The sequence below is a fragment of the Eleutherodactylus coqui genome, chromosome 1 (assembly GCF_035609145.1).
Source record: "Eleutherodactylus coqui strain aEleCoq1 chromosome 1, aEleCoq1.hap1, whole genome shotgun sequence".
Taxonomy (NCBI): Eukaryota; Metazoa; Chordata; class Amphibia; order Anura; family Eleutherodactylidae; genus Eleutherodactylus; species Eleutherodactylus coqui.
Window position 1 is genome coordinate 192,486,757 of NC_089837.1, and position 24,379 is coordinate 192,511,135.

Sequence of the window (24,379 nt, forward strand, 5' to 3'; positions counted from 1 at the left end):
GGATGACACGTGGTGAGTGACCAGTGATCATATGTATTCTGTTCTTGATGTAATACAAGATGTAACTTAGTTTGACATTATACCATTTGCATTTCACCTCAGGGTTTGATAACAATGGGACCATTATAGGACCAAGGAGTACAAGACAGAGCAATCCAGAGGAACATGCTTCTTACTACTTCAATACATTCTCGAAGGATCTCTTAGTACAGGTGAGTTTTTCTTATAGACAAAAAAATAACATAAAACCTAAGTTATTTACTAATTAGTGCATCCAAGGCTCTGTTCACCTGTGTGTACATAACAGAAACCACAGTGTGGTGCCACATTCATCGTACAATGGATCTCGGTGGACTCCATTGGCTTATAGCAGGGTCAGTTGTTGCGCTTGATGTACTGTGCTATTCTTGCTTTTGAATGAGGTGAAATTGACAACAGAGGCTACAAATGAAGCCTTCAATACAAATGTGAATGTAGCCTTGTAACACTGGACTATACAGCTCAGGCCTCGTTCACACGAGCGCTGTTTTAGCGCAGTATAGGTGTGGCAAAAAAAAAATTGCACCTATACTGCACTACCAATCATATGAACGGGCAGCTGCTCCAGAAGAAGAGAGAAACTAAGCCTCGCAGGGCTTCGAGATTTCTCCATAGCAGGGAAAGAGAGAGAACAGGGCTATTGGGGATTAACCCATAGCCCTGCTCTGTCTCTCCCTGCTATGAGTTAATCCCCCATATCCCCGCTCTCTCTCCCTGCTCTGGGAGTCCCTGAGGGATATCCCCATATCGCAGAGAAATTGGTGGGGCTAGAAAGAAAGGGCCAGGGCAATGTGGATTCTCACAGTGATACCCCATAGCAAAGATAGAGGGGGTAGGGCCAGAGGTGGATCCCTTTAGCCCTACACCTCCTCCCACGCTCTTGTGGAAGCCCTGGAACGTGGAGGAATACCCCGCAGCTTACAGCAGGACATTTAAAACATGCTGTTCAGAAGTATATTTTAAATGTCCTGCTGTAAATTCCTGTTAGTCTCTGCCGGGATTAGGGGAACTGTTGGGGAGTTCCCTCATCCTTGCGGGGATTAACAGGAGTTTACAGGGGACATTTAAAATGTGCTTCTGTGCAGCACATTTTAAATGTCCTGCTGTAAGCTGCCGGGTATTCCCTCGGTCAGTAGAAATCTTTTTTTTTTTTTTTTCCCACACAGGAGTTTCCATTGACTCCTGCTCCCATAGGAGTTTATGAAAACTACTGCTCAGCTTGCACCAAAGATAGGTCAGGTCCTATCTTTTCTCACACCATGGACTTTAGATGTGGGCATTGTAGCCATGTATGTCCTATCTTTTTGATTGGTGCGAATATTTAGTGCGTCTAAAATTCCTTCATGTGAACGCTTCTATAGGAAACCATTGGTTCTTATAGAAGTGCTCTTTTCAGGCGTCTCTAATGTGAGGGGCTCATGTGAACAAGGCCTCACATAGGTGTGATGGTCAGGTATCCACATTTTTATTATAAGTTGTATTGATCTGTTTCTGATATCCAACATGTATGTTTGATGGATGTTGGCGAAGAGTTACACATACAAAATTAATATTCTGTAATGCAAAATGTATATAGTAGCTCGTGTGCTAACACATCTTTGTGTTCTTTATGCAGGCAATGGTGGGAATCTTACAGGGAAAAGAATTGACCATGGAGAAATCACTAATGCAGGATCTGAAGCCCTTCCGCATCCTCATCAGTTTACTGGACAAACCTGAACTTGGTATAATTAGCATTTTATTTTTAACGATGTTGGCTGAAACTTTCCCCATTCGGGATTACATTATGTTATGGGCCTTCTATTTACGCACACTCCATACTTTCTCCATTTATAATGAAGGATCCTGTGGCTGCATGATGGTCACACAGTATCATCATTCATCATTATTTACAGCTATTTCCTCAAACCTTTTGTTGCTGTTGCATGCTATTCGTTCAGTCAATCCTTCTCTATGGCCATTTTATTTAAAATGTGTTCTTCAGCTACCAAAACTAGTAACTATTAGCAAAACTGATATTAGTATCCGGGAATGACAGATTTCCATCCTCTGGAGTTTTCCATAATTTCTCTTGCAATACTCGATGTTCCATTTGATGTACTGTACATGTTCCTGGCAGGGTGGTATTGTTTACTGTTGTATGGTTGTATTGGTGCCAGGGCCGGCAATTCTGGAAGACGTGTTAATCGAAGTATTCAGAACGTTATATACGCAGTGTAAAGCAGAGCTGGATCTTCAGACACAAGCTCCTTTCAGCAAGGACCCTGCACAGCTGAGCAGGTAACCGATATTGGACAGGATCCATATAGATTGAGTCTGAAATTGTTTCATTACACTCTAAGCTCATCAGTGTCAATGACTATTTAAAGAGTATCTATCAATACACAAGCTCTTATGTGCCATACTGGGGCTATGCTAATGCAACAAAAAAGTCAGCACCTTCAACAAATAAATTAAATGTGTTAGTGCACACAAGCCATGGCTGCAACAAGTACAGTAACAGAAACAAACACATCCACATTCAATATTTGAATGAGAATTGATAACTGTTCTATAAAAATGCAAGTCTCTTAGAGCATGTTTTGATCAAACATGTGGGCCCACCTGCCTATGTCCAAGCGACCACTGCTTTCAGACAGGTTCCCAACTCTAATAGACACCCCTCACTTGGCCCAAGCCTCATTAAACATAATTAGACTATATAGCCAGTTATGCTGCTTTCCCTGAGGTTTGGGCCCTAAAACTGGTTTCTGTTAGATTTGGCAACCTGTCCAAAAGCAATGGATGCCTGGACGTGGCAGATGACCCACATGTTTTGATCAAACTATGCACTAAGAACCTTTCATTTTTATACAGCTTGTATACAGAACAGTTATGCAGTTTCATTGAAATATTTAATGTGTATGAGCACTGAAGCATTACTAGACTCAAACTATGCTGACAAGTGTAGCAGTATTGATTACATAATCACCCAAATGCCTAAGTGTGCATTTTGTCTGTGATATAAAATAATGATGCCTATTTATTTTTTGTTCCATTAAGTAAACTGCGGGAAAACAAGAGGACCGCAGAGCTCATTAAAACAGCCAACCTTTTATTCAATTCCTTTGAGCCTTATTACATGTGGGATTACATTGCGCGCTGGTTTGAAGAATGCTGCAGGTAAATACAAGTCTTCCATTGACTACAATCCAGTGGCTTTACTGTATTGTGCTTTGTAGTTAATATCCCTCAGACTGTACTGATGATTGATTACCGTATAGCTAGCTTTGGTCCTTAAAGGGGTTGTCCCGCGCCGAAAAGGGTTTTTGTTTTTTTTCAATAGCCCCCCCGTTCAGCGCGAGACAAACCCGATGCATGTGTTGAAAAAAAAAAAAACGGATAGTACTTACCTGAATCCCCGCGCTCCGGTGACTTCTTACTTACCTTGCGAAGATGGCCGCCGGGATCTTCACCCTCGGTGGACCGCAGGTCTTCTGTGCGGTCCATTGCCGATTCCAGCCTCCTGATTGGCTGGAATCGGCACACGTGACGGGGTGGAGCTACAAGGAGCAGCTCTCCAGCACGAGCAGCCCCATTCAACACGGAGAAGACCGGACTGCGCAAGCGCGTCTAATCGGGCGATTAGACGCTGAAAATTAGACGGCACCATGGAGACGAGGACACTAGCAACAGAACAGGTAAGTGAATAACTTCTGTATGGCTCATAATTAATGCACAATGTACATTACAAAGTGCATTTATATGGCCATACAGAAGTGTATACCCCCACTTTGTTTCGCGGGACAACCCCTTTAAGGCAAGTAAGCGTTTGTTAACACCGCAGTGACAAATCCCCTCCGATTCAGCTGCAGCGCTGACATATTATTGAGTTGTTGTTTTTTTTTCTTCAGGTCTTTAAGTTTTTTTTCTTTTTAAATGTCCCTGTAAGAATTCCGGGTCCATTTAAGGCATGCAGTTCACATAGCTGATTTTGCATAACTCTGAGCCTTTTATAATTGAATTTCAAGTTTTATTGTGTGGCATGAAATGTGAAAACATTCGTGAGCAATTGGTCACAAGCCTATTTCTGTCTTGAAATGCTGTTTGGTTTCTTTTAGGAGGACGCTACATGCCAGGCTCCAGCCTTCATCTGGTGACTGCAGTAATCACTCCGAGTTACCACTTATCAATTTCTGTTTACTGGTGGATTTCTTGCTAGATATAGTGTCTTTGGTAAGAATTTCTGCACTTTCCAAATAAGTTGATAATATAATGTATTTTTCGCTCTATAAGACGCACCAAGGTTTTAGAGGAGGAAAATAGGAAAAATATATTTTGAATTCATCCAGACCAGGCAGTGAGGGAGGTGTTCCAGGAGGAATTAAGAGCAGTAGTACCGCCTCGGAATGAAGATCTCCTATAATAAGGACCCAGTATGTCCATGCATTATATGAGCAGATCATCGATTCCAATTGGACCTGTGTAATGCAGACAATCATGAGAGCTCCCAAAAATGAACCCCCGAGTGTATGTTAGAGAACATAAGTTAGACAATCGATAGCAAATGTCTAGGTACATCTGTTATCAGTCTTCTAGATTTGGAGAAAACATGCCAAAATTCATACCCAAACGACTGCTGTGTGATAAGGATCACACATCTGCTCCATGGCAGGGGAGGAGAGCTGCCCGTACGAATTGCTGCTGCTCCCCTGACTCCACCAGTCATCTGTACGTATGGGCAGCTCTTCTGCCCTGCTATGGAGTGCACCAGGTTGGCAGCTGTGGGATAAGAGTGTGTGATCCTGAATTTCTGCATGTTCACTCTATAAGAGGCACTGACTTTTTCCCTCTACTTTTGGGGAGGAAAAAAGTGCATCCTATAGAGCGAAAAAAACAGTAGTACTTGATGTCAATCTCAGCCATTTTATAAACTTTGGTGACCTCATGAAGGTGTAAAAGCCACATGTAGGTAATGCTGCAGTGCAAGAACAAGCGACATACCCATTTTGTTGAAGAAAAAAGTAAGCTCACCGCCCTTTAACCAGACATATCTGTGCATTCGCAAGAAAGCTGTGATCCCTCCCTGCAGACGGAACGCACAGGAAGTAGAAAGCAACCAACATTCCATCCCAGAAACTTTACATGCAGTATTTGGGCCATCACAGGGGGCTTCCTCAGGCATGCTACACTCCTGAACATTAGTTATCTGATTACAAAAAAAAACTTTGTTTGGGATGACCACAGCAAACCAGTGGGTTATGGCCCATCGACTTATTAGAGCAGTGCAGGTCTATTGATGAAAAGGCAGCTGCCCTAGAAAAACATTGTAAATACTGTACACCTTACATCTAGTATTAATTGTTATGTTCTATCTCACACCCACCCACCAGCCGCTGACATCTTGCTTTCCTCCTGCTGCTGTTAACTCTTTTTACAGTATGAAGCCCTGTTATTTTCTCTGTGCATTGTGCAATATAATAACCAGTGAACCTGCTCTTTCCATTCTTTAAATCTTTTGCTTTCCTTTCCCAAGCCTACTAGAAGTATGAGAGTGATATGTCAGGTACTGTATGATGGCCTATTCTGTCTTTCCTAACTATGCTGATACAAACACATCTGTACTTGTTACCAACACAAAAAGGTCTCACCTGTTTATAGCCGTGTCCATAAATACATATTATATAGAATTATAAATTAGTGATCATTGCGGTTTATTCTGCTGTTTTCAGTATTTGGAGTAGTATACAGTTTTTCTCTCCAAGTCTCATTGTTTTACTGTCAGGCACTTAGTTGTTTGCTATAAATGGTAGTTATTGCCGCCATTATTATAATGCTTTATTAGCTGGATAGGGATTACTCAAAAACAAAAAATACTATCGCAGCTTCCATTTCTGCAAAGGAGTCAAAAGGACCCTCTCCTGTATACGATGTCCCTTCTTCAGTAGTTCCCTGGCAACTGACAAGTGCCATTTTGTTATTAAGGGCATGTTCACATGGGACGGGTCCGATGCGTATTTTCCATGGGAAAAATCCACAGCATTTACAGTAGCAGCAAAGAGGTTGAAAATAAAACACATTTCACACATATAGCGGATTTTAAATCCACAGAAAGTTCACTTATGCTAAGAATTTTGAAACCCACATCAATTCTGCCCTGAATTCTGCAATATATCCCTACTATATGGAGTGTATTTTTACACTGGCAGATACACTGCTGACTTTCTGCATAAAATCTGCATCAGACCCATTCCATGTGGATATTCCCCTAAAGCCACATGAAAGTAATGGCTGTCAATTCCTAAAAAGTGATTTCAGAATCAGATGCTGGGACCTAGAATAGTCTATATTCCCCCTAACTACCCGCAGCAGTTTATAGTACGGTAGCCTGTGCTCAGCTGTTGGTCTCTGACTACAGGCTACTATGACATTGTCTGTAGTTGGGCACGAGGATTGTTTAATTCCCGCAGTGACCTGGCATTGTATTAATCAATGGAACATAATTGGTCATGCATATGTTTTAGGATATTAGAACTACCAACTAGAGCTGCATTTTGTCAATGTGGATTTCTCTTTTTTTTTTTGTATAAATTCTTTATTTATACATTTTTGGGTGGGTACAGAAAGAAAAAAGGGAAATCCGCTTATCCGGATGGAAACCTTATGGCATATGATAAGCATGGTGCCGTTATACCAGCATAGTTAACTATTAGGAAATGATCTTATTACGCTCTCAGCTCATAGCATTGACATGTGAACATTGTCAATTCTAATTCATGCACTTTCACACTGTGATGCTTCCTATAAATGTATCTCCAGACAGTGGAATGTACTAAACACACAGTGATGGTAACACAAGCACAGAAAATGATTCATTTCCATTAAGTCTATGTTGCTAAAATAAAAGGTTCTGGCCAATAGCAGTATGTTCCATCAGTAACTGATTGTGGACTCGCTTTAAGTCTCCTTGGTCAGCACTGAATAAATCCTACAATCCTAGTACCCAGTCAGTTGTAACAGGGGAATCTACATGTGCAGCAATGCACAGGGACAATATATTTGATGATCAGATTGTTTTTGCCAGTAATGTACAGCGTATGCCTATTTAACAACCAGTATCCCCAAAAACAGTCAAAATTTGGATTTTAATTCAAGGCTTTATTCTACAAGTCCTATGTGATGTGACACTAAAGGAATATGTAAAGGATTCTGCAATATTGTACAATTTAGATATCTAAAAGGTTCAACAAACCAATTTTTATTTTTTTTTATAGTATTTGAGTATTAAAGAGTAAACTCTTTGAAAAAAGATAGAGAGTCTCGAGAATGTTATTGTTAGAAGATAACGTAGGAAGAGTTTCCCTAAGGAATAGTGGAGGAGACGTCCATAACTGGCTATGCTATTAAGACCTTTTGGGCAAATCCTCTAGCAGTTTTGCTACATCTCCCCCATAGCCTTATGTAATTGCCATAAACACTCCTATATCCACAGATTATTGGAAATGCATGTGACTATTTATCGCACTTTCCTTCCCAGGAGACCTATATTGAAATACAGACTGAACATCTGCCTCAGCTGCTCCTCCGAATGATTTCTGCCCTAACTAGCCATCTCCAATCTCTGGACCTCAGAGAACTGACCGATTCACTAAGGCTTTGCTCAAAGATCCTCAGCAAAGTGCAACCTCCACTGCTTTCTGCCGGCATCGGAGGCACATTTCAGCTTCCCAGTGGCCAAAATGGCTCAACTAAAGAGAAGGAGGACCGGAAGGTAAGGCATGGGCACTGCATCCAGTGTGTACACTGCTTCTGATGCTCTTTATGTGCAGGTCATTTCTTTGTATGAACAGAATGATTTAATGTACATGTGAGGCAGCTGGTTTTGTAGATACAGCTAGTTGCAGACCTTTTTAAGACATGGAGCTTTTCTCAGAATGTCACTTGTTATGGGGAAAGTTGAGCAATTAAACTTGATGAATCCGAGACTGCTGCACGATCTCTTTGTAGCTTTAGCATTATTCATAGCCTCGGACTGTGGTAGGGAGTCTCTATTTTTAATATTTGGCCATTTAATAATTAATTTTTGTGAAAGGCAATTCAAAAAGAGAAACTTGTTGTTTCCAGCAATGCTAATGCATAATTAAATCAATCAATACGCGTTAGTCACAAACTTCACATTCAGACAAAATCAGGGACCAGCTCACCTGATGCTCCACACTTCAAGTAATGGAGCACGGACAGTCTCTTGACCAGCTATAAATGCATATAGTGAAAAGGGAAAACCCAGGTCCCAGGAAGGAAGTAAAAACATTGTAATCAATGAGTCTAAAGAAAACTTCACAGGAGTTTCAAATGCATATAGTGTTCTTAATCATGGTATGTATCCATAATATCCTGACTTATATATATAAAATAACCATCAATGACAAGTTAAATAAGTGGAGAGCACAGGAAAAAACACTGGCAAACCCTGACATGGGTACATTGAGATGACGAATATCTTTATAATTAATGTCCAACCCCCTCCTGACCCACGTCATAGGCTTCTCACTAGCCAAGCCAGCAAAACCCCCGAAACAGCTGTCTGAGTATGGATTCTGGCTTTGTTTTCAATTCACAATCCTTGTTATTAAGACCTGTATAAAGGGTCGGACATAATTTGGAGGAATGCTGCCATCCAATAGGTGGCGCTGCAGAGGTATTGTTCCATCTTCCTTATTTGCATATATTTCTCGGAGGAGCATGCATGGCATTATAAGTCTCCTCCCTCACCTTCTAGGTAATCTCTTTAAGGTGTGATGATACCCCTTCAACTTGGAAATAACACATGCAACTGATCTGACTTTGTGCAGTAGACTATAACGTTCCAATATAGGAACAGTTATCTTGACAATATATATATATATATATATATATATATATATATATATATATATATATATATATTATGATGTGTACAAGTTTACTAGGCTATGTCGTAATTCCCTATAAAGCTCAGGTCTGAGGAATAAAATAATAAACTCTCCAGTACTCACCTGTTAAATATCCTGCCACTCCAGCACATAGCCTCTATGGTCCTGCAGCGGTCACATCATGTTCATCAGCCCTGTGTCCCCTGCAGTCAATCACTGGCTTCACAGGTGATGCTGCCCTGTTTGACAATTGACCAGTGAGGCCAGTGATTGACTGTAACAGTCACTTAATCAATGTACAGCACAGGATTGGAGCAGCTGCATTGTAGTGGGGGCATATTGATCAGGTGAATCTTTGATATTTTATCATTTTATGCCTTGAAGTCTTGTTAACAGATTATTTTTTTTATTATACATTATGTAATCCATCTGGGAACGAGAGAAACTAAGGCAGAAGTATAGTGCTATACTAGTGAGTTCAACTGTAAGACCATACTATATGCACTGCCAGTAAGGTCATAGACATTAGCACTTCTGAGTCCTGTTAGTATATTGTTATCATGGGGTGTCTACATGTACCTCTTTGAACTACATATAGAGGCTTCTGCTTGTGTGGATATATATGAATGGGGGATATGCATACAACTGCAGCTCCCGAGATGTCCGCTCAGGCCCAAAGTTGAAGGGCATTCATGTAATAAACTTTCAGCACTTATGACATTGAATGAAATAACCTGAACTGGCGGACTCTGAAGAACACCTTTAAAATTAAACTGTAGATATGTGAAAATAAATGAAGAACTAATTAAAATGCCATTCTGGATACTAGCAAACTTTACAGTGGGAGAGCTTTACAGTGCTTGCATAAACTGGACAAACACTTCTGTATCCTCTGAGTATTAAAAGTAGATTTATGGAAATGTCAGCTAGAAAATAATACAACATTGATGTTCCTTTATACCAATTCTACTTGCAACTACTAAAGTAACTGTATGCAATGCTGGCGCTATGTAGCAGGACATTCCATATCTATGTAAGGGATCATTTTACAATGCCAACACAAATGCCCTATGCATTTGTCCTCTTATACATCTGTTTGCTGATGGATTGCGCAACTAAAGTACATGTATTACACTGTAATGGAGAACAATCCATTGTGCTCTCCAAAAAGCTGCTAGATGTGCAGTAAAAGTATAAAAACAGCAGAGGGCAGTCTTGTGATTGTGCTACTCAAATGTTTTCAGAAAATCTGCCTATACTCTGCTCTTATTCTGCTGTCTCACAGAAATAATATAGGGGCACATGACGAGAACATTGTTCTTCCTCTTTACAAGTCACCAGTCGGACCACACATGGGATATTGTGTACAGTTTGGGGCATCGGTACTCAAGAAGGACATATCTGAGCTTGAGAGGGTACAAAGGTGGGCAACTAAAGGAATAAATGAAATGGGCGGACTACAATACCCAGAGAGGTTATCAAAATTGTTCCCTCAAAAAAGCTTGAGGGGCATCCTTATGTATAAATACATCAGGGGACAATACAGAGATCTCTCCCTTGATCTGTTTATACCCAGGACTGTGACAGTAACAAGAGGGCGCCTTCTACTTTTAGAGGAAAGAAGGTTTCTACACCAACACAGAAGGGGGTTCTTTACTGTAAGAGCAGTGAGACTATGGAACTCTACCTGAGGATGTGGTGATGGTGAACTCAATAAAAGAGTTTAAGAGGGGCCTGGAGCTTTAAGATTTCTCAGGATCCTTCCTCAGGCTTAATTATACAGATCTGGATGGGATGTGTGTGTGTGTGTGTGTATGTATGTATATATATATATATATATATATATATATATATATATATTATTATACACACACATATGAAAAGGCACAGACATAGCAAGATTAATTTGCACTTAAAACAAAATACAGACAGGATGAGCTGTGCAATAAATACTTAATTACTGTATATACTCGAGTGTAAGCCAAGTTTCTCAGCACACAAAAAATGTGCTGAAAAGACCGCCTCGGCTTATACTCCAGTGAGGTGTAGAGAAAAAAAAACTGCAATATTCACCTCTCAGCCAGCGACGCTGGGTATTATTGTATTATGTCACCGCCGGAATACAGCACTGTAAAAAAATGTTAACGCCCCCAGCTTTGGGTTGGCTGGGGGCGTATTTCAACCATGAAGTGCCATCCTGAGGCCTGCGGCAGCAGATTGCCACGACCTGTGAGCGGGGGAGCGGCCATGACTGACCACAGAGGCGATGGGCTGGATGGAGCAGGCAGCCGCTGGTCGGGATGCACCACACCACGCAGGCCACGGCTGGAGGACCCATCCGCCGGGCAACCGGCGCCCATCACAGCAACGGCGCAAGGGACGCTGCACAGCCACACTGGCCGGGAGTTTCCTGGCCGCCTCACCTAAGGGGAGAGTGCAGGGGCCGAGGGGACAGAGCTGCAAACGTTCACACTGCACCGGGTGAGAGACAAGGAGCCGAGGGGAGACTGCAGCAGCGCCACAGCCTTAAGAAGAGACAGCTGGAGCCGAGGGAAGAAAGCAGCAGGCGATTCCACTGTGGCAAGGGGAGACAGCAGGAGCCGAGGGGAGAGAGAGAGAGCAGGAGCTGGCCTTACTCACCGCAGCCAATGGGGAAAATTCTCTGAAGTCCAGGCAGTACACACAGCAGCAGAGGGGTGAGCCAATCAGACACTGGGTGCGTGACATTGCTGTCAAGCTCCCTAACACTCAGCTACACCCGCCACATCCACTGACGTCAAGATACAATAATGCCGCGTTGCTGTCCCTGGCGTGATGCTCTCCCCGATAGTGCAGCTAGCTGCTTCAGTCTTCTCCCCGCTGTCATCTCCCTGGCTCATTCAATTCCCCCGCCGTCAGCGCTGTGATTGAATCAAGCGCGGGCCAATCTCAGCTGGCGCTCGATAAACCAATCACAACCATTCAGTGATGTCACTGAATGGCTGTGATTGGTTTATTGACCACCGGCTGTGATTGGCCGGCGCTCGATCCAATCACAGCGCTGCCTCCTTCTCCTGACGCACAGCCATGGAGTAGCTGGTAGGTCTTCTCCTCCTCCCTCTGTCGGGAGTCCCCATCCCTCGGTGCGCGCTGCTGCCAGTCCTCCTGTCCTATAGTACAGAGTGCACAGTCTGCCGCGCCCAGAGGACAAAATGGTGAGCGGCTCTGTGGCACCGGAGATCATACTGCACACGACGTAGGGAAGATTCATCCTGCTGTATGTATGGTGTATGTAGTCTGTCCATATTGGGGGTATATGTCTACTATGTATGTGTGCATATATGTGTAGTCTGCCCATATGGGGGGTATATGTCTGTTTATATGTGTGTATATATGTCTGTATACTACACTGTACAGTCTGTGTGTGTGTGTGTGTGTGTGTGTGTGTGTATGTGTAATATATATGAGTATATGTGCCATATCCCATATTGCTATATCGACGGTGTGTGTATAATTATATATTTACACACACAGACACCCTCTATATAGGAATAAGGGGTCTGACACATATACTCTCAAATATAAATGTGTGTGTGTGTGTGTATGTATATATATATGCCGTATATACTCGAGTGTAGCCAGGCTTATACTCGAGTCAATAAGTTTTACCTTTTTTTTTTTTGTGGTAAAACATATTGACTCGGCTTATACTCGGGTCAGCTTATACTCGAGTATATACGATAGTCCTCTGGAAAGGAATGTGACAGTTTTTAATGATTTTTTAATTGGTGTTAGGGGGTCACCAGGCCTGTGTGTTATCTCTCCTTCAGACCTGCAAATAGGGAAGATGGAACAATACCTCTGCGGCGCCACCTATTGGATGTTGATTGTTCTCAGTAAGAGAAACCAAGTAATCTTGTAGATATATGATTTGGGGACACTAATTTGATGCTGAATCAATGAGAATGAGCCACAGCAAATTCTGCTATGTGAACATGGCCATAGACCAAGAGGGCTCCTTTAATTTTGTTTTGGTATCGTTTCACAAAATCGGTCATTCTTGTACACTGGGTTAGATTGATTTTGAGAGAGAAGCGTTGACTTAATGCCATTCATTTACTTCCTAGTTGTCTCCAGTTTCCGCTGAAAATCCAGGTGATACGTTTGAAGATGGTGAAAACCCTCCAAGCAGCCAGTCTTCAGAAAGTGGATTTACAGAATTTGTGCAGTATCAGGAAGACAAAGCAGATGATCTAGACAAGGTGCCGAGTGATGGGCAAAGTGCAGCTGGTCTGCCCTTGGGTCGCACCTTATCGGAGATTGAAACCGCATCCACTGTAGGGTCTGAAGAGTCCATTGTACAACACCCTTGTCAGAGCCCTAAAGCTACACGGAATACAAAGGCAACACAGAAAACAGCAATGCAATGCTGCTTAGAGTATTTCCAACAGTTCCTCACAAGACTCATAACTCTGTACATTCTCCCAAAGAGTGCTGCACCTAAAGCTCTCACGGTAGAACAACCCTCAGGTGGTCAAACCGATAAAACTAAATGGGAGACAACAGTAGAAAACTCTAAAGAAAAGAGAATAAATAAACCGGTTTCTCCAAAAGAATGCCGTCCAGCCTTCATTGCTGCATGCCAGCTGTTCCTTGAATGTTCCAGTTTTCCTGTGTATATTGCTGAAGGAAGTCACTCTGCAGACATTCATTCAGATAAAGGAGAAGGGGGTAAGTTCAGGTGGTGTTCTAGGCAAATTTCTCCATATTGTGTGAATCACATGGTCATATAGCAGAGTTTGAAGCTTGCCCCTCCACCACAGCTGACAGAACGAAGAGTGTATCTCAAATTGTAGTTGTGATAACCTAAGGGAATTATATAGATTGGAAGTGCCATACACTACGCGGGAAAATAATGCCAAGAAACTGGCTTGCTGTGACCATATCTGCCATACAAGACCCAGAAGAAACTTTACATTGCCCAGATATACAGTCCTATGCTTGCAGCCCTCAAATAATGCCCTACCTTATCCATACTTCATCAAGTTGTCAGTCCATGCTTGCTTTTCCATCCATAGTCCATTTGTTATGGCACCCTGAGCAACCCCGCTTTTACTGATGGAAACATCTCAGCTGTTGAGCTGATGTGTTAGTGAGGCTATAGATGTACTGATTGATAATGAGACACTGACATTTACAGAGCTGCTAAAATCAATCAGTGCTTCCCTTACTTAAAAGGGTTGTACCAGAATATCAACTTATCCCTACCCACATGACAGGGAATAACTTGCTGATCGTGGGTGTCTGACAGCTGAGGCCCTGTCGATCTGGAGGACAGTACTCCCCTGTCCTGCTCTTCTGTCACTGCGGGAGTTGCTTTTCCCCAACCTGCAGTGATGTCACTCTAATGGAGTGCTGGCCGAGCATGCGCAGTCTGCGCTTCATTGATTTCCATGGGAGTAACGAAAATACCCAAGTTGGTATTCGGCAGTCCCATTGAAAGAGAATTTAGTGCTGGAACCCTTGCAAGGCCAGCACTCCATTCAGTCTCCTTTAGATGCAGTAACCCTACCACCACCACCAGTCCCAAATTATTTAGACGATCTCTGTCTATTCTGTAAATCGAATTTTATAAATCCAACATCCGCTTTCAGGAGCAGCGAGGAAAGCCAAAACAGTATTGCTTTTAGTCAGAGCTAGAAAAATATATCATTTTGCATATCCACACCACTAGCTTGTGCTGAAATCACCTGCATAATAGTATTCGCAGAGGCAGATGAAGCATATAAAACAGGGCCATGCTTACCCTTCTCAATTACATAGTGAGATAATGTATTTAAATTCCCACCAGAGGAGGCAAGTACAACTGTGGATATTTCATGAACATTTTCTTTAGTAGGGTTGCAGAAAAACTTAAGCAATCAAATTATGCCAACTTGTTCTCCGCATCACGGCATTTCGCAGTAAAGCAATTGGAATGGTCACAATGTTCGGTGCCTTCCGCACAATCATCCCTCTCTATATTGCCTCCAATGTTGCACAGGCAGCCTCATAATGCAAAGTTTTCGCAGTTACGTTCAGAGTTGCTTGATCACCATTATGAACCATTCATGCACCGCAGGCTTCATTTCTGCTCGTCATTGAAATCTGGTTAGACAACAGACAGGCCTCTACTACCACTACTCCCCCACAAAAGGAACCATGGTGCAGCACAACCAAAGATCCAGGGACCAGCACGGCAGCCAGCACAGCAGATTTAAAAACACTGCCTCAGGATACGAAGCAAGCATAACAGATGGGAGCTCTCCTGGTGTGTCTCCACCACTCGCATCCTGCTCTAGGTCACACCCTGAACCAACTTAACTTCTTAAAGTATTTTTCTGGGACTTTTTAAAAGTGGCTAATGCAGAGAATGGACTAAGATATTAAAAAAAAAAACTAAACAGTACTCCCAAATGAAACATTCCCCTGTTCCAGCACAACCGCTCTGGTCTTTGACCTTCTTGCAGTGGTCATGTGCCTTTTATCATTCACATGGCCAATGCAGCCAATCATTGGCTTCAGTGGTCATATGCGAGGGGCGTACTACTTTAATTTTATTCTATTACCTGTCCTTAGCAACTTTAGAGAAAAAAAGTCCCAGAAACCTGAAGCATAAGGACCAAGTTGCAAAAAGACATCCAGGGTGACCTATTGACGCATTGTTTCTATTTTGCTGAATCTTGCAGACTTGTGTGTATTGACCTATGCAGTATTAGTATACTATAGAATGGTGTATGTTATTTCTGTTTTTATTAGATTGTGAGAAGGTACAGCCACCCTCGTGGCTTCAGACTCTCATGAACACCTGCAGTGCAGCAGTAGACTTCAGCATACAGAGCGTTGCCATTTCTCTTGTTATGGACCTGGTTGGCCTGACACAGTCTGTGGCAGTTGTCACAGGAGAAAATACTAATAGCCTGGAAGCCTCACAGCCCTTGAGCCCAAACCAAGGCAGAGTGTCTGTTGTTATCCGACCTCCCCTTACTGAGGGCAATTTGAGGTATATGGCTGAGAAAACAGATTTCTTTAAGGTAAGTGGAATGATTTGTATATATATTTATCAGTTTACGGTTTAATTTTAGATAATTGAAGTTTTCTAATCACAAATGTAGTTTATTTAAAATAGCTGAACCTGAGATAATGCACCGTTTTATTACATCCATCCATTCTTCTGTTCTATTCTGAACCACTTCCAGAATGTGGCTATAACACTGTGGCAACAGTTGGGTGACCGGACCCCACAACACCATCAAAGAAGTGTGGAACTCTTCTATCAGCTGCACAACCTGGTCCCCTCGTCTAGTATATGTGAAGATGTCATCAGCCAGCAGCTGACACACAAAGATAAGGTACAGATTCATATTACATATCCAGAGACATATATGCTTCAGTAATAGTAAAGTTTCTTAAAGCTTCACAGAAAAAAAGATGATATTCCAGTTTTGTAATGGCAATCAAACATTGCTCATCGTTCTTCATCTTCGTTGTCTTATTCATCTTTGTCTTATTTGTAGTTGCTGTCTTTTTCACAGTTGCGGTCTTTTTCGCCATCTTATTTGCTGTCGCCGTCTTATTCCTTTTGTTCATTTATTACTTTTTTTAAAAAGCATGCTAAAACTGTTAACAAAATATCTTGCCCTATGTACTTCTACAGTTCATACTCCTAGCAGCCAAAATGATAGAGCAAATTTACTTAGTGAAATTTCTTTTTTCCTGGAGTTCTATGACATCGCAAGCACGAATGTGTAAAGTCTCCTAGGGGAACTAGACAGGTTAATAAGCAGTAATTAACTAATTAAACAATTAGCCTACCCTAAAGCAAGGCAGAGGACATGTGGCAAAATTTGCACATGCAGTACGCAAAAGTCCCCATAGACTTCTATGGGAATACATAAATCCGCACACAATATGCAAGGAGGTGCGCAGTATGCGATACAATTCTGCTGGAAGAAGAATATATCTTGAACTCATTAAGCTAAATAGCCATTTGAATCGAGGCATGGGTATGCCCCATGTGCAAAAAAACATGACATGCGAACACAAAAAATACAGTAAAATACAAAGACACAAAAAAAATCATTCAAAGCACAAATACGTTGCGCTGAGGTGTGTGTAATTGCGCATACGCCATGCAAAGGAGTCTGTGTATCTTGATTAACCAATATTAAACTATAACTCGTGGTGGAAGACTTCTGCTGCCTATGGACTCCCGTAAATAAAAAATTTTGGTAGATTTACAGTTTCCTGATCGTCCTACAGCAGCACAAGCTCGAATAGGAGTTGTGAAGCAATAAACCTCTTAGATGGGTGGGGGAGCAGATACTGGTTCTTGCAATCGGTTGTCAAAATTTGAGATCTCTGTTGAGACTTTGTCTTGTATGTAGTATGGGTGAACGCTACCATGTGGTAGCCTGTCATGTTTAGTCTAACGGTATACACTACCGTTCAAAAGTTTGGGGTCACATTGAAATGTCCTTATTTTTGAAGGAAAAGCACTGTACTTTTCAATGAAGATAACTTTAAACTAGTCCTAACTTTAAACAAATGCACTCTATACATTGCTAATGTGGTAAATGACTATTCTAGCTGCAAATGTCTGGTTTTTTGTGCAATATCTACAAAGGTGTATAGAGGCCCATTTCCAGCAACTATCACTCCAGTGTTCTAATGGTACAATGTGTTTGCTCATTGGCTCAGAAGGCTAATTGAAGATTAGAAAACCCTTGTGCAATCATGTTCACACATCTGAAAACAGTCTAGCTCGTTACAGAAGCTACAAAACTGACCTTCCTGTGAGCAGATTGAGTTTCTGGAGCATCACATTTGTGGGGTCAATTAAACGCTCAAAATGGCCAGAAAAAGAGAACTGTCATCTGAAACTCGACAGTCTATTCTTGTTCTTAGAAATGAAGGCTATTCCATGCGAGAAATTGCTAAGAAATTGAAGATTTCCTACAACGGTGTGTACTACTCCCTTCAGAGGACAGCACAAACAGGCTCTAACCAGAGTAGAAAAAGAAGTGGGAGGCCGCGTTGCACAACTAAGCAAGAAGATAAGCACATTAGAGTCTCTAGTTTGAGAAACAGACGCCTCACAGGTACCCAACTGGCATCTTCATTAAATAGTACCCGCAAAACACCAGTGTCAACATCTACAGTGAAGAGGCGGCTGCGGGATTTTGGGCTTCAGGGCAGAGTGGCAAAGAAAAAGCCATATCTGAGACTGGCCAATAAAAGAAAAAGATTAAGATGGGCAAAAGAACACAGACATTGGACAGAGGAAGACTGGAAAAAAGTGTTGTGGACGGATGAATCCAAGTTTGAGGTGTTTGGATCACAAAGAAGAACGTTTGTGAGACGCAGAACAAATAAAAAGATGCTGGAAGAATGCCTGACGCCATCTGTTAAGCATGGTGGAGGTAATGTGATGGTCTGGGGTTGCTTTGGTGCTGGTAATGTGGGAGATTTGTACAGGGTAAAAGGGATTCTGAATAAGGAAGGCTATCACTCCATTTTGCAACGCCATGCCATACCCAGTGGACAGCGCTTGATTGGAACCAATTTCATCCTACAACAGGACAATGACCCTAAACACACCTCCAAATTGTGCAAGAACTATTTACAGCAGAAGCAGGCAGCTGGTATTCTATCGGTAATGGAGTGGCCAGCGCAGTCACCAGATCTGAACCCCATTGAGCTGTTGTGGGAGCAGCTTGACCGTATGGTACGCCAGAAGTGCCCATCCAACCAATCCAACTTGTGGGAGATGCTTCTAGAAGCGTGGGGTGCAATTTCTCAAGCTTACCTCAACAAATTAACAGCTAGAATGTCAAAGGTGTGCAATGCTGTAATTGCTGCAAAAGGAGGATTCTTTGACGAAAGCAAAGTTTGATGTAAAAACAATGTTATTTCAAATACAAATCATTATTTCTAACCTTGTCAATGTCTTGACTCTATTTTCTATTCATTTCACAACGCATGGTGGTGAATAAGTGTGACTTTTCATGGAAAACACAAAATTGTTTGAGTGACCCCAAACTTTTGAACGGTAGTGTATGTCCACCTTCAACCCAGAATATAGCTGTAGAATGTGCTGTGATATACATGGGGGACAAGGTAGCCCTGAGAGGTCAAAACCTTTTTCCATTGACCCTTTAATACATCTTGTGAGAGTTTCTTTGCTTCATAACAGTTATCAGTATACACATTCCAAAACCCAATTTCAGACTATTTAGACTTGAGTCTTGTGAATTTTGCACCTTTTCTTACCATAGCAATATCTAATACTGACTACTAAGTAACTTTTTTTGTATTTCAATGAACCAATCCTCCTATTATTTTTTTTACAGAAAATTAGAATGGAGGCTCATGGTAGATTTGCAGTCCTGTGGCACCTCACTAGAGACCTTCACATCAACAAATCCTCCTCCTATGGCCGTACTTTTGACAGGTTTGTGATTATTAACTCTGCGTATTAAATTATGTAATATTAAAGTACACAAACATTAAAAAAGTAAACTATATACCAGATCTAAAAAAAATTGAAGGCAACTGATACATCAGTCTATGAATGTGTTCTCACAGAGTATCCTTCTTCCTCACTTTTTTGGGGACGTAATATAAATAAAATAAAAATATATATTTAGAGTTTTGCAGGTTTACACATAAAGGAAACCCCAGAAAACTTAAATGTATCAGCGGTATCTTTCTGGTAAACTCTGCAATGCCATATATTACATTGACGATCATTTAGCGGCCGCTGCAGTGAAAATGTATGCATATTCCTCCATCAAATAACAGTTTATAAAATAAGTTTTAAAAAATCTTGTTATTTGTATAGCGCCAACTTATTCTGCAGCACTTTCAAGTAATTTATTTATACTCATTTTACCGACCTCGGAAGGATGGAAGGCTGAGTCAACCTTCAGCCAGCTACCTGAACCACGCGGGGATTGAACTCGCAACCTTCAGGTTTTGAGCGAGTGCTTAGGACTACATTTTTGCTGTCCTAGCACTCTGCACCACACAAGGCTCAAGTGTTAGACAAGTTGGCTTTATTTTCAAAAGGGTCTTGTAGTTGTCTTTGTGATACAACCCCTAAAAGTATGAGCCGTAACTTGCTGAAGAGGGGTAATGTACTACAGGAACTCTTTCTGGATTATTCACATAGATAAACACTGAAGTACTATTAATTGAGTTTTTCAAAATGTTTCTAGATTTACATATTACTTCCAAAACAGACCATTCATCTCCACCATCAAGTCATATACCAGCAATGCTTGAGGCACATTATTGATTACTTATTGTCAATTACAGGTCATTGTTTATTATGCTGGACAGTCTGAATAGCTTAGATGGCTGCACATCCTCTGTGGGTCAGGCCTGGTTACATCAAGTGCTTCAGAGACATGATATTGCTAGAGTCCTTGAACCACTCCTACTTCTGCTTCTTCATCCTAAAACTCAGCGTGTATCTGTACAGCGAGTCCAGGCTGAGAGACACTGGAGTAAAACTACTCGACACTTGGAAGAAAACCGAAAGGTGTTCAGCAAGGCATCTAACAATAATGATGGTATGTATGACTTTGTAGTGAGGATCTCTATTAAATCGACCCTCTTTTATAATTGCCTTATTGAGTGCTTCTAATTAATTCCCTGGTGATATTATAATATCTGTTTGATACATTAAGCCCCAATAATAATCATGTCTAGACAATGAGATGTACACGTGTTTAAATGGGTTGTGTGCCCTCCTGATGAACAGGGGTCTACTCTCGGGATCCCCATGCATCAGCTGATCGCCGATCACCTTCTGCAGTGCAGTGAGACAGACATTGTCATAAACAGTCAGGAGAGGAAGTGGGAGCACCAACTTTACTCCCATTTAAATCAGTGGTAGTGCCGCTCTCCTACTCCACTTCCTGCTTCTCTCCTGGTTAGGACTGGATGTTACGTACTGACCAAGAGAGAAGCAGGAAGTGGCGCAGCTGTGTGGCACTCCCATTGATTTCAGTAGGAGTGAAGCCAGCGCTTCCACTTCCTCTACTGATCAGAGATGATTATGTCCAGCCTGCTGCACTGGACAGCAGGCTTGGACGATCAGCTTGAGGATAGCTCATCAGTTCAAAAGAGAGCAGACGACTGTTTTTAACTTTGAAAAGTGTTGTCATGCCAATGATCGCAAAATTGTTAACCCCTTCCCAATAACCATACAGATATATATGTCCTAACCGCACATACCCCATTCAATTAGGACATATATAGATGTTCCCAACATATGCTACGTATGCAGGAGACAATCCTGCTCAATACACAGTGGGTATCAGATGTCTTTGATAACCGACACCTGTCTGCAGCACTTGCGATCAGAGATAACCATGATAAGATTGTAAAATTGCCATCTGGGTGTCATGGCAGCTTGGGGCCTGGTAAAGGCCCTGAAGGATGCTATTATTGTCTGCATAGTAAAACATACCGTATCTGTGGCACATCTTTAATATGCAGCCTGTTAAAAAACATTCCATTTCAATACCATAGTATTGCATTATATTGTATAAGGGATCAAATGATCGCCAGTTCAAGTTAACTATGGGGGCTACAAAAAAAAAAAGCATAAATAAAACAAACTTTAATTATTGGTAAAAATAATAATTCTTCAAAGTTTTTTTTCAAAAAAAAAAAGCTTCCCAGTTGTCACATCAGAAAATAAAGAAATATATAAAAATTGGTATCGCTGCATCCATAAAGGTCCAGTTTATTAAAAATAACACATTATTAATCTCGCACAGTGAACGCTGCCAGAAAAAAAATGCAATGCCACAATTGCAATTTTTTGAGTAAAAGCCAATAAAGTCATGTGAACCTCAAAATAGCAACAATAAAAACTATAAATTGCCTAAAAAAACAAGCCCTCACACAGCCCTATCAACAGAAAAATAAAAAAAACGTTATGGAGGTCAAAAGATGGTGACAGAAAGCAATTTTTAAAATAAATATTTTATTTAGTAGTACTACATTAAAAAAATATAGAAAATTGGTATTGCTGTAATTATGCTGACCCACAAAGTAAAGATAATGCGTCAATTTTACTGCACTGTGAACGCAGTAAATTCTTTCACCCCCCCACCTCCAAAATGGTGGAATTGTGTTTTTTTTCTCATTTCACCTCACTTAGAAATTTTTATAAAGTTTTCCAATAAATTCTCCGCAATATTAAATGGTACCATTGAAAAATATGATTTGCCCCACATAAAACAAGCCCTCATGTAGATAGGTCAACAAAAAAAAAAGTTACGATTTTTTTGAAAAAGGGGGAATGCCACAACCATAGAATGTGACTTGGACACAGGAGCATCAATGACCCATGGTCATGAGAGGGTTAATGTAATTGTTTATGATGGCATTTTATTAGTACTCATATATATTAAGTCAAAATATGTTTTTTGTTCATTCTTTCAGCTTTTTCCAGTGCACGACTTTGTTCCGGGACAACATCTAAACAGGTTCTTATGGACGAGATGGAGAACTTCAGCCTTACAGTCAACCCACTGAGTGATAGGCTCTCGCTGCTAAGTACAAGCAGTGAGACCATCCCGATGGGAATATCAGACTTTGAACTTCCAGACCAGCAGATAGAAATCCTTCAGAGCTCAGATTCTGGTTGTTCCCAGTCTTCTGTTGGAGAAGAGGTGGATGCCGAAAGTTTGACCACTCAAGAGAACTGTCCGAACTCTAGAGAGGACTCTGCTGAGGAGATAGTTCAGCACATTATCACTGACTTGATTTGCAGTGTTCTTAAAACCGTTGATGAAGATCCTGAATCTAATTCCTCTGATGCGGATCAGGTTGATGTGTCTGACAGAATAAATACATGCAGCTCTTTAGTAGATGAAGCTCTCTGTACTGAGGTAGAAGTCCCTCAGGGGAACGAAAACAACCGCTCAGTCAGAGATCCATCTAACTTTCTGTCTGTCTCTGCAGAGGTTGGCATTGAAAGCTTGGCCAGTGCTATAACGAGAAACCTATCTTCTCCATCAATTATGGCCCAACAGATACCTACAGAGTTTAATTCCAACACAATTGTGGGGCAGCACCGAAAACGGAGTCATAGCAGCATCCAATTTAATTTTAAAGCTAAAGCAGCAGAAAAGGACCTACATAGCAAAGAAGAGGGCAGCAAAGCAACAGGGACAAAACCAAAAGTAAAAATACCGAGAAGGAAAGATGAAGATAAGAAAAAAGCCCAAAATGAGAAGTTGAAGCAGACAAATGTTTTTTTCAGTGATGGCTTAGATTTGGAGAATTGGTACAGTTGTGGGGAAGGTGAAATTTCAGAAATTGAGAGTGATGTTGGATCTCCTGGTATACGTAAATCCCCTCATTTCAATATCCACCCTCTTTACCAGCATGTGCTCTTGTACCTCCAGTTATATGACTCCTCAAGGACATTATATGCTTTATCTGCTATAAAAGCCATATTAAAAACCTGTCCAATGGTGTTTGTCAGTGCTATATCCACCACCATTGTGAACAATGCATACACTCCTCAGTTATCTTTACTCCAGAACCTTTTAGCACGCCATCGGATTTCTGTGATGGGGAAAGACTTTTATAGCAACATTCCCTTGGACTCGAATCACAATTTCCGAAGCTCCATGTATATAGAGATTCTTATTTCATTATGTTTGTATTTCATGAGAAGCCATTACCCTACACATGTGAAAGTTTCACAGCAAGATCTCATGGGTAACCGCAACATGCAGATGATGAGTGTCGAAATCTTGACCCTGCTGTTTACAGAGTTGGCAAAGGTCATCGAGAGCTCGGCTAAGGGCTTTGCCAGCTTCATCTCCGATATGTTGTCCAAATGCAAGGTTCAGAAAGTGATCCTCCACTGCCTACTGTCTTCAATTTTCAGTGCTCAAAAGTGGCACAGTGAGCGCATGGCAGAAAAGAACATAATGGCAATTGAAGAAGGCTTTTCTGAAGACAGTCTCATTAATTTTTCAGAAGATGAATTTGATAATGGTAGTACACTACAGTCTCAATTATTAAAGGTCCTTCAAGGTCTGATCGTCCTAGAACATCGTGTCTTGACTGTTCCAGAGGACAATGAGGCAGGCTTTGATTTTGTAATAACCGACTTGGAACACATAAATCCTCAACAGCCATTGACTTCTTTACAATATATGCACTCGCAGCCAATCACATGCCAGGGGATGTTCCTCTGTGCGGTGATAAGGGCTTTACACCAGCACTATACATGTAAGATGCATCCTCAGTGGATAGGACTCATCACATCCACCTTGCCTTACATGGGGAAGGTGTTACAGAGAGTAGTGGTTTCAGTGACTTTACAACTTTGCAGAAACCTTGATAACTTAATTCAGCAATACAAGTATGAAACGGGCTTATCCGACAACAGGTAG

The 24,379-nt window shown here is 41.4% G+C and overlaps 1 protein-coding gene across 2 annotated transcripts in view; it reads left to right on the forward strand.

Annotated features, from left to right (window-relative positions):
- Positions 1 to 24,379, forward strand: part of DOP1A (DOP1 leucine zipper like protein A) — a 74,331-nt gene that overhangs the window by 25,207 nt on the left and 24,745 nt on the right. The window contains exons 8-19 of one of the 2 annotated variants that reach the window (XM_066604972.1): positions 103 to 212; positions 1,655 to 1,763; positions 2,199 to 2,319; positions 3,082 to 3,201; positions 4,140 to 4,254; positions 7,556 to 7,789; positions 13,037 to 13,640; positions 15,708 to 15,982; positions 16,148 to 16,300; positions 19,301 to 19,401; positions 20,268 to 20,524; positions 22,410 to 24,375. In XM_066604972.1, coding sequence (XP_066461069.1) covers positions 103 to 212; positions 1,655 to 1,763; positions 2,199 to 2,319; positions 3,082 to 3,201; positions 4,140 to 4,254; positions 7,556 to 7,789; positions 13,037 to 13,640; positions 15,708 to 15,982; positions 16,148 to 16,300; positions 19,301 to 19,401; positions 20,268 to 20,524; positions 22,410 to 24,375 — 4,165 coding nt within the window. The remainder of the gene's footprint in view (positions 1 to 102; positions 213 to 1,654; positions 1,764 to 2,198; positions 2,320 to 3,081; positions 3,202 to 4,139; positions 4,255 to 7,555; positions 7,790 to 13,036; positions 13,641 to 15,707; positions 15,983 to 16,147; positions 16,301 to 19,300; positions 19,402 to 20,267; positions 20,525 to 22,409; positions 24,376 to 24,379) is intronic. The other variant, XM_066604977.1, reaches the window with a different exon arrangement.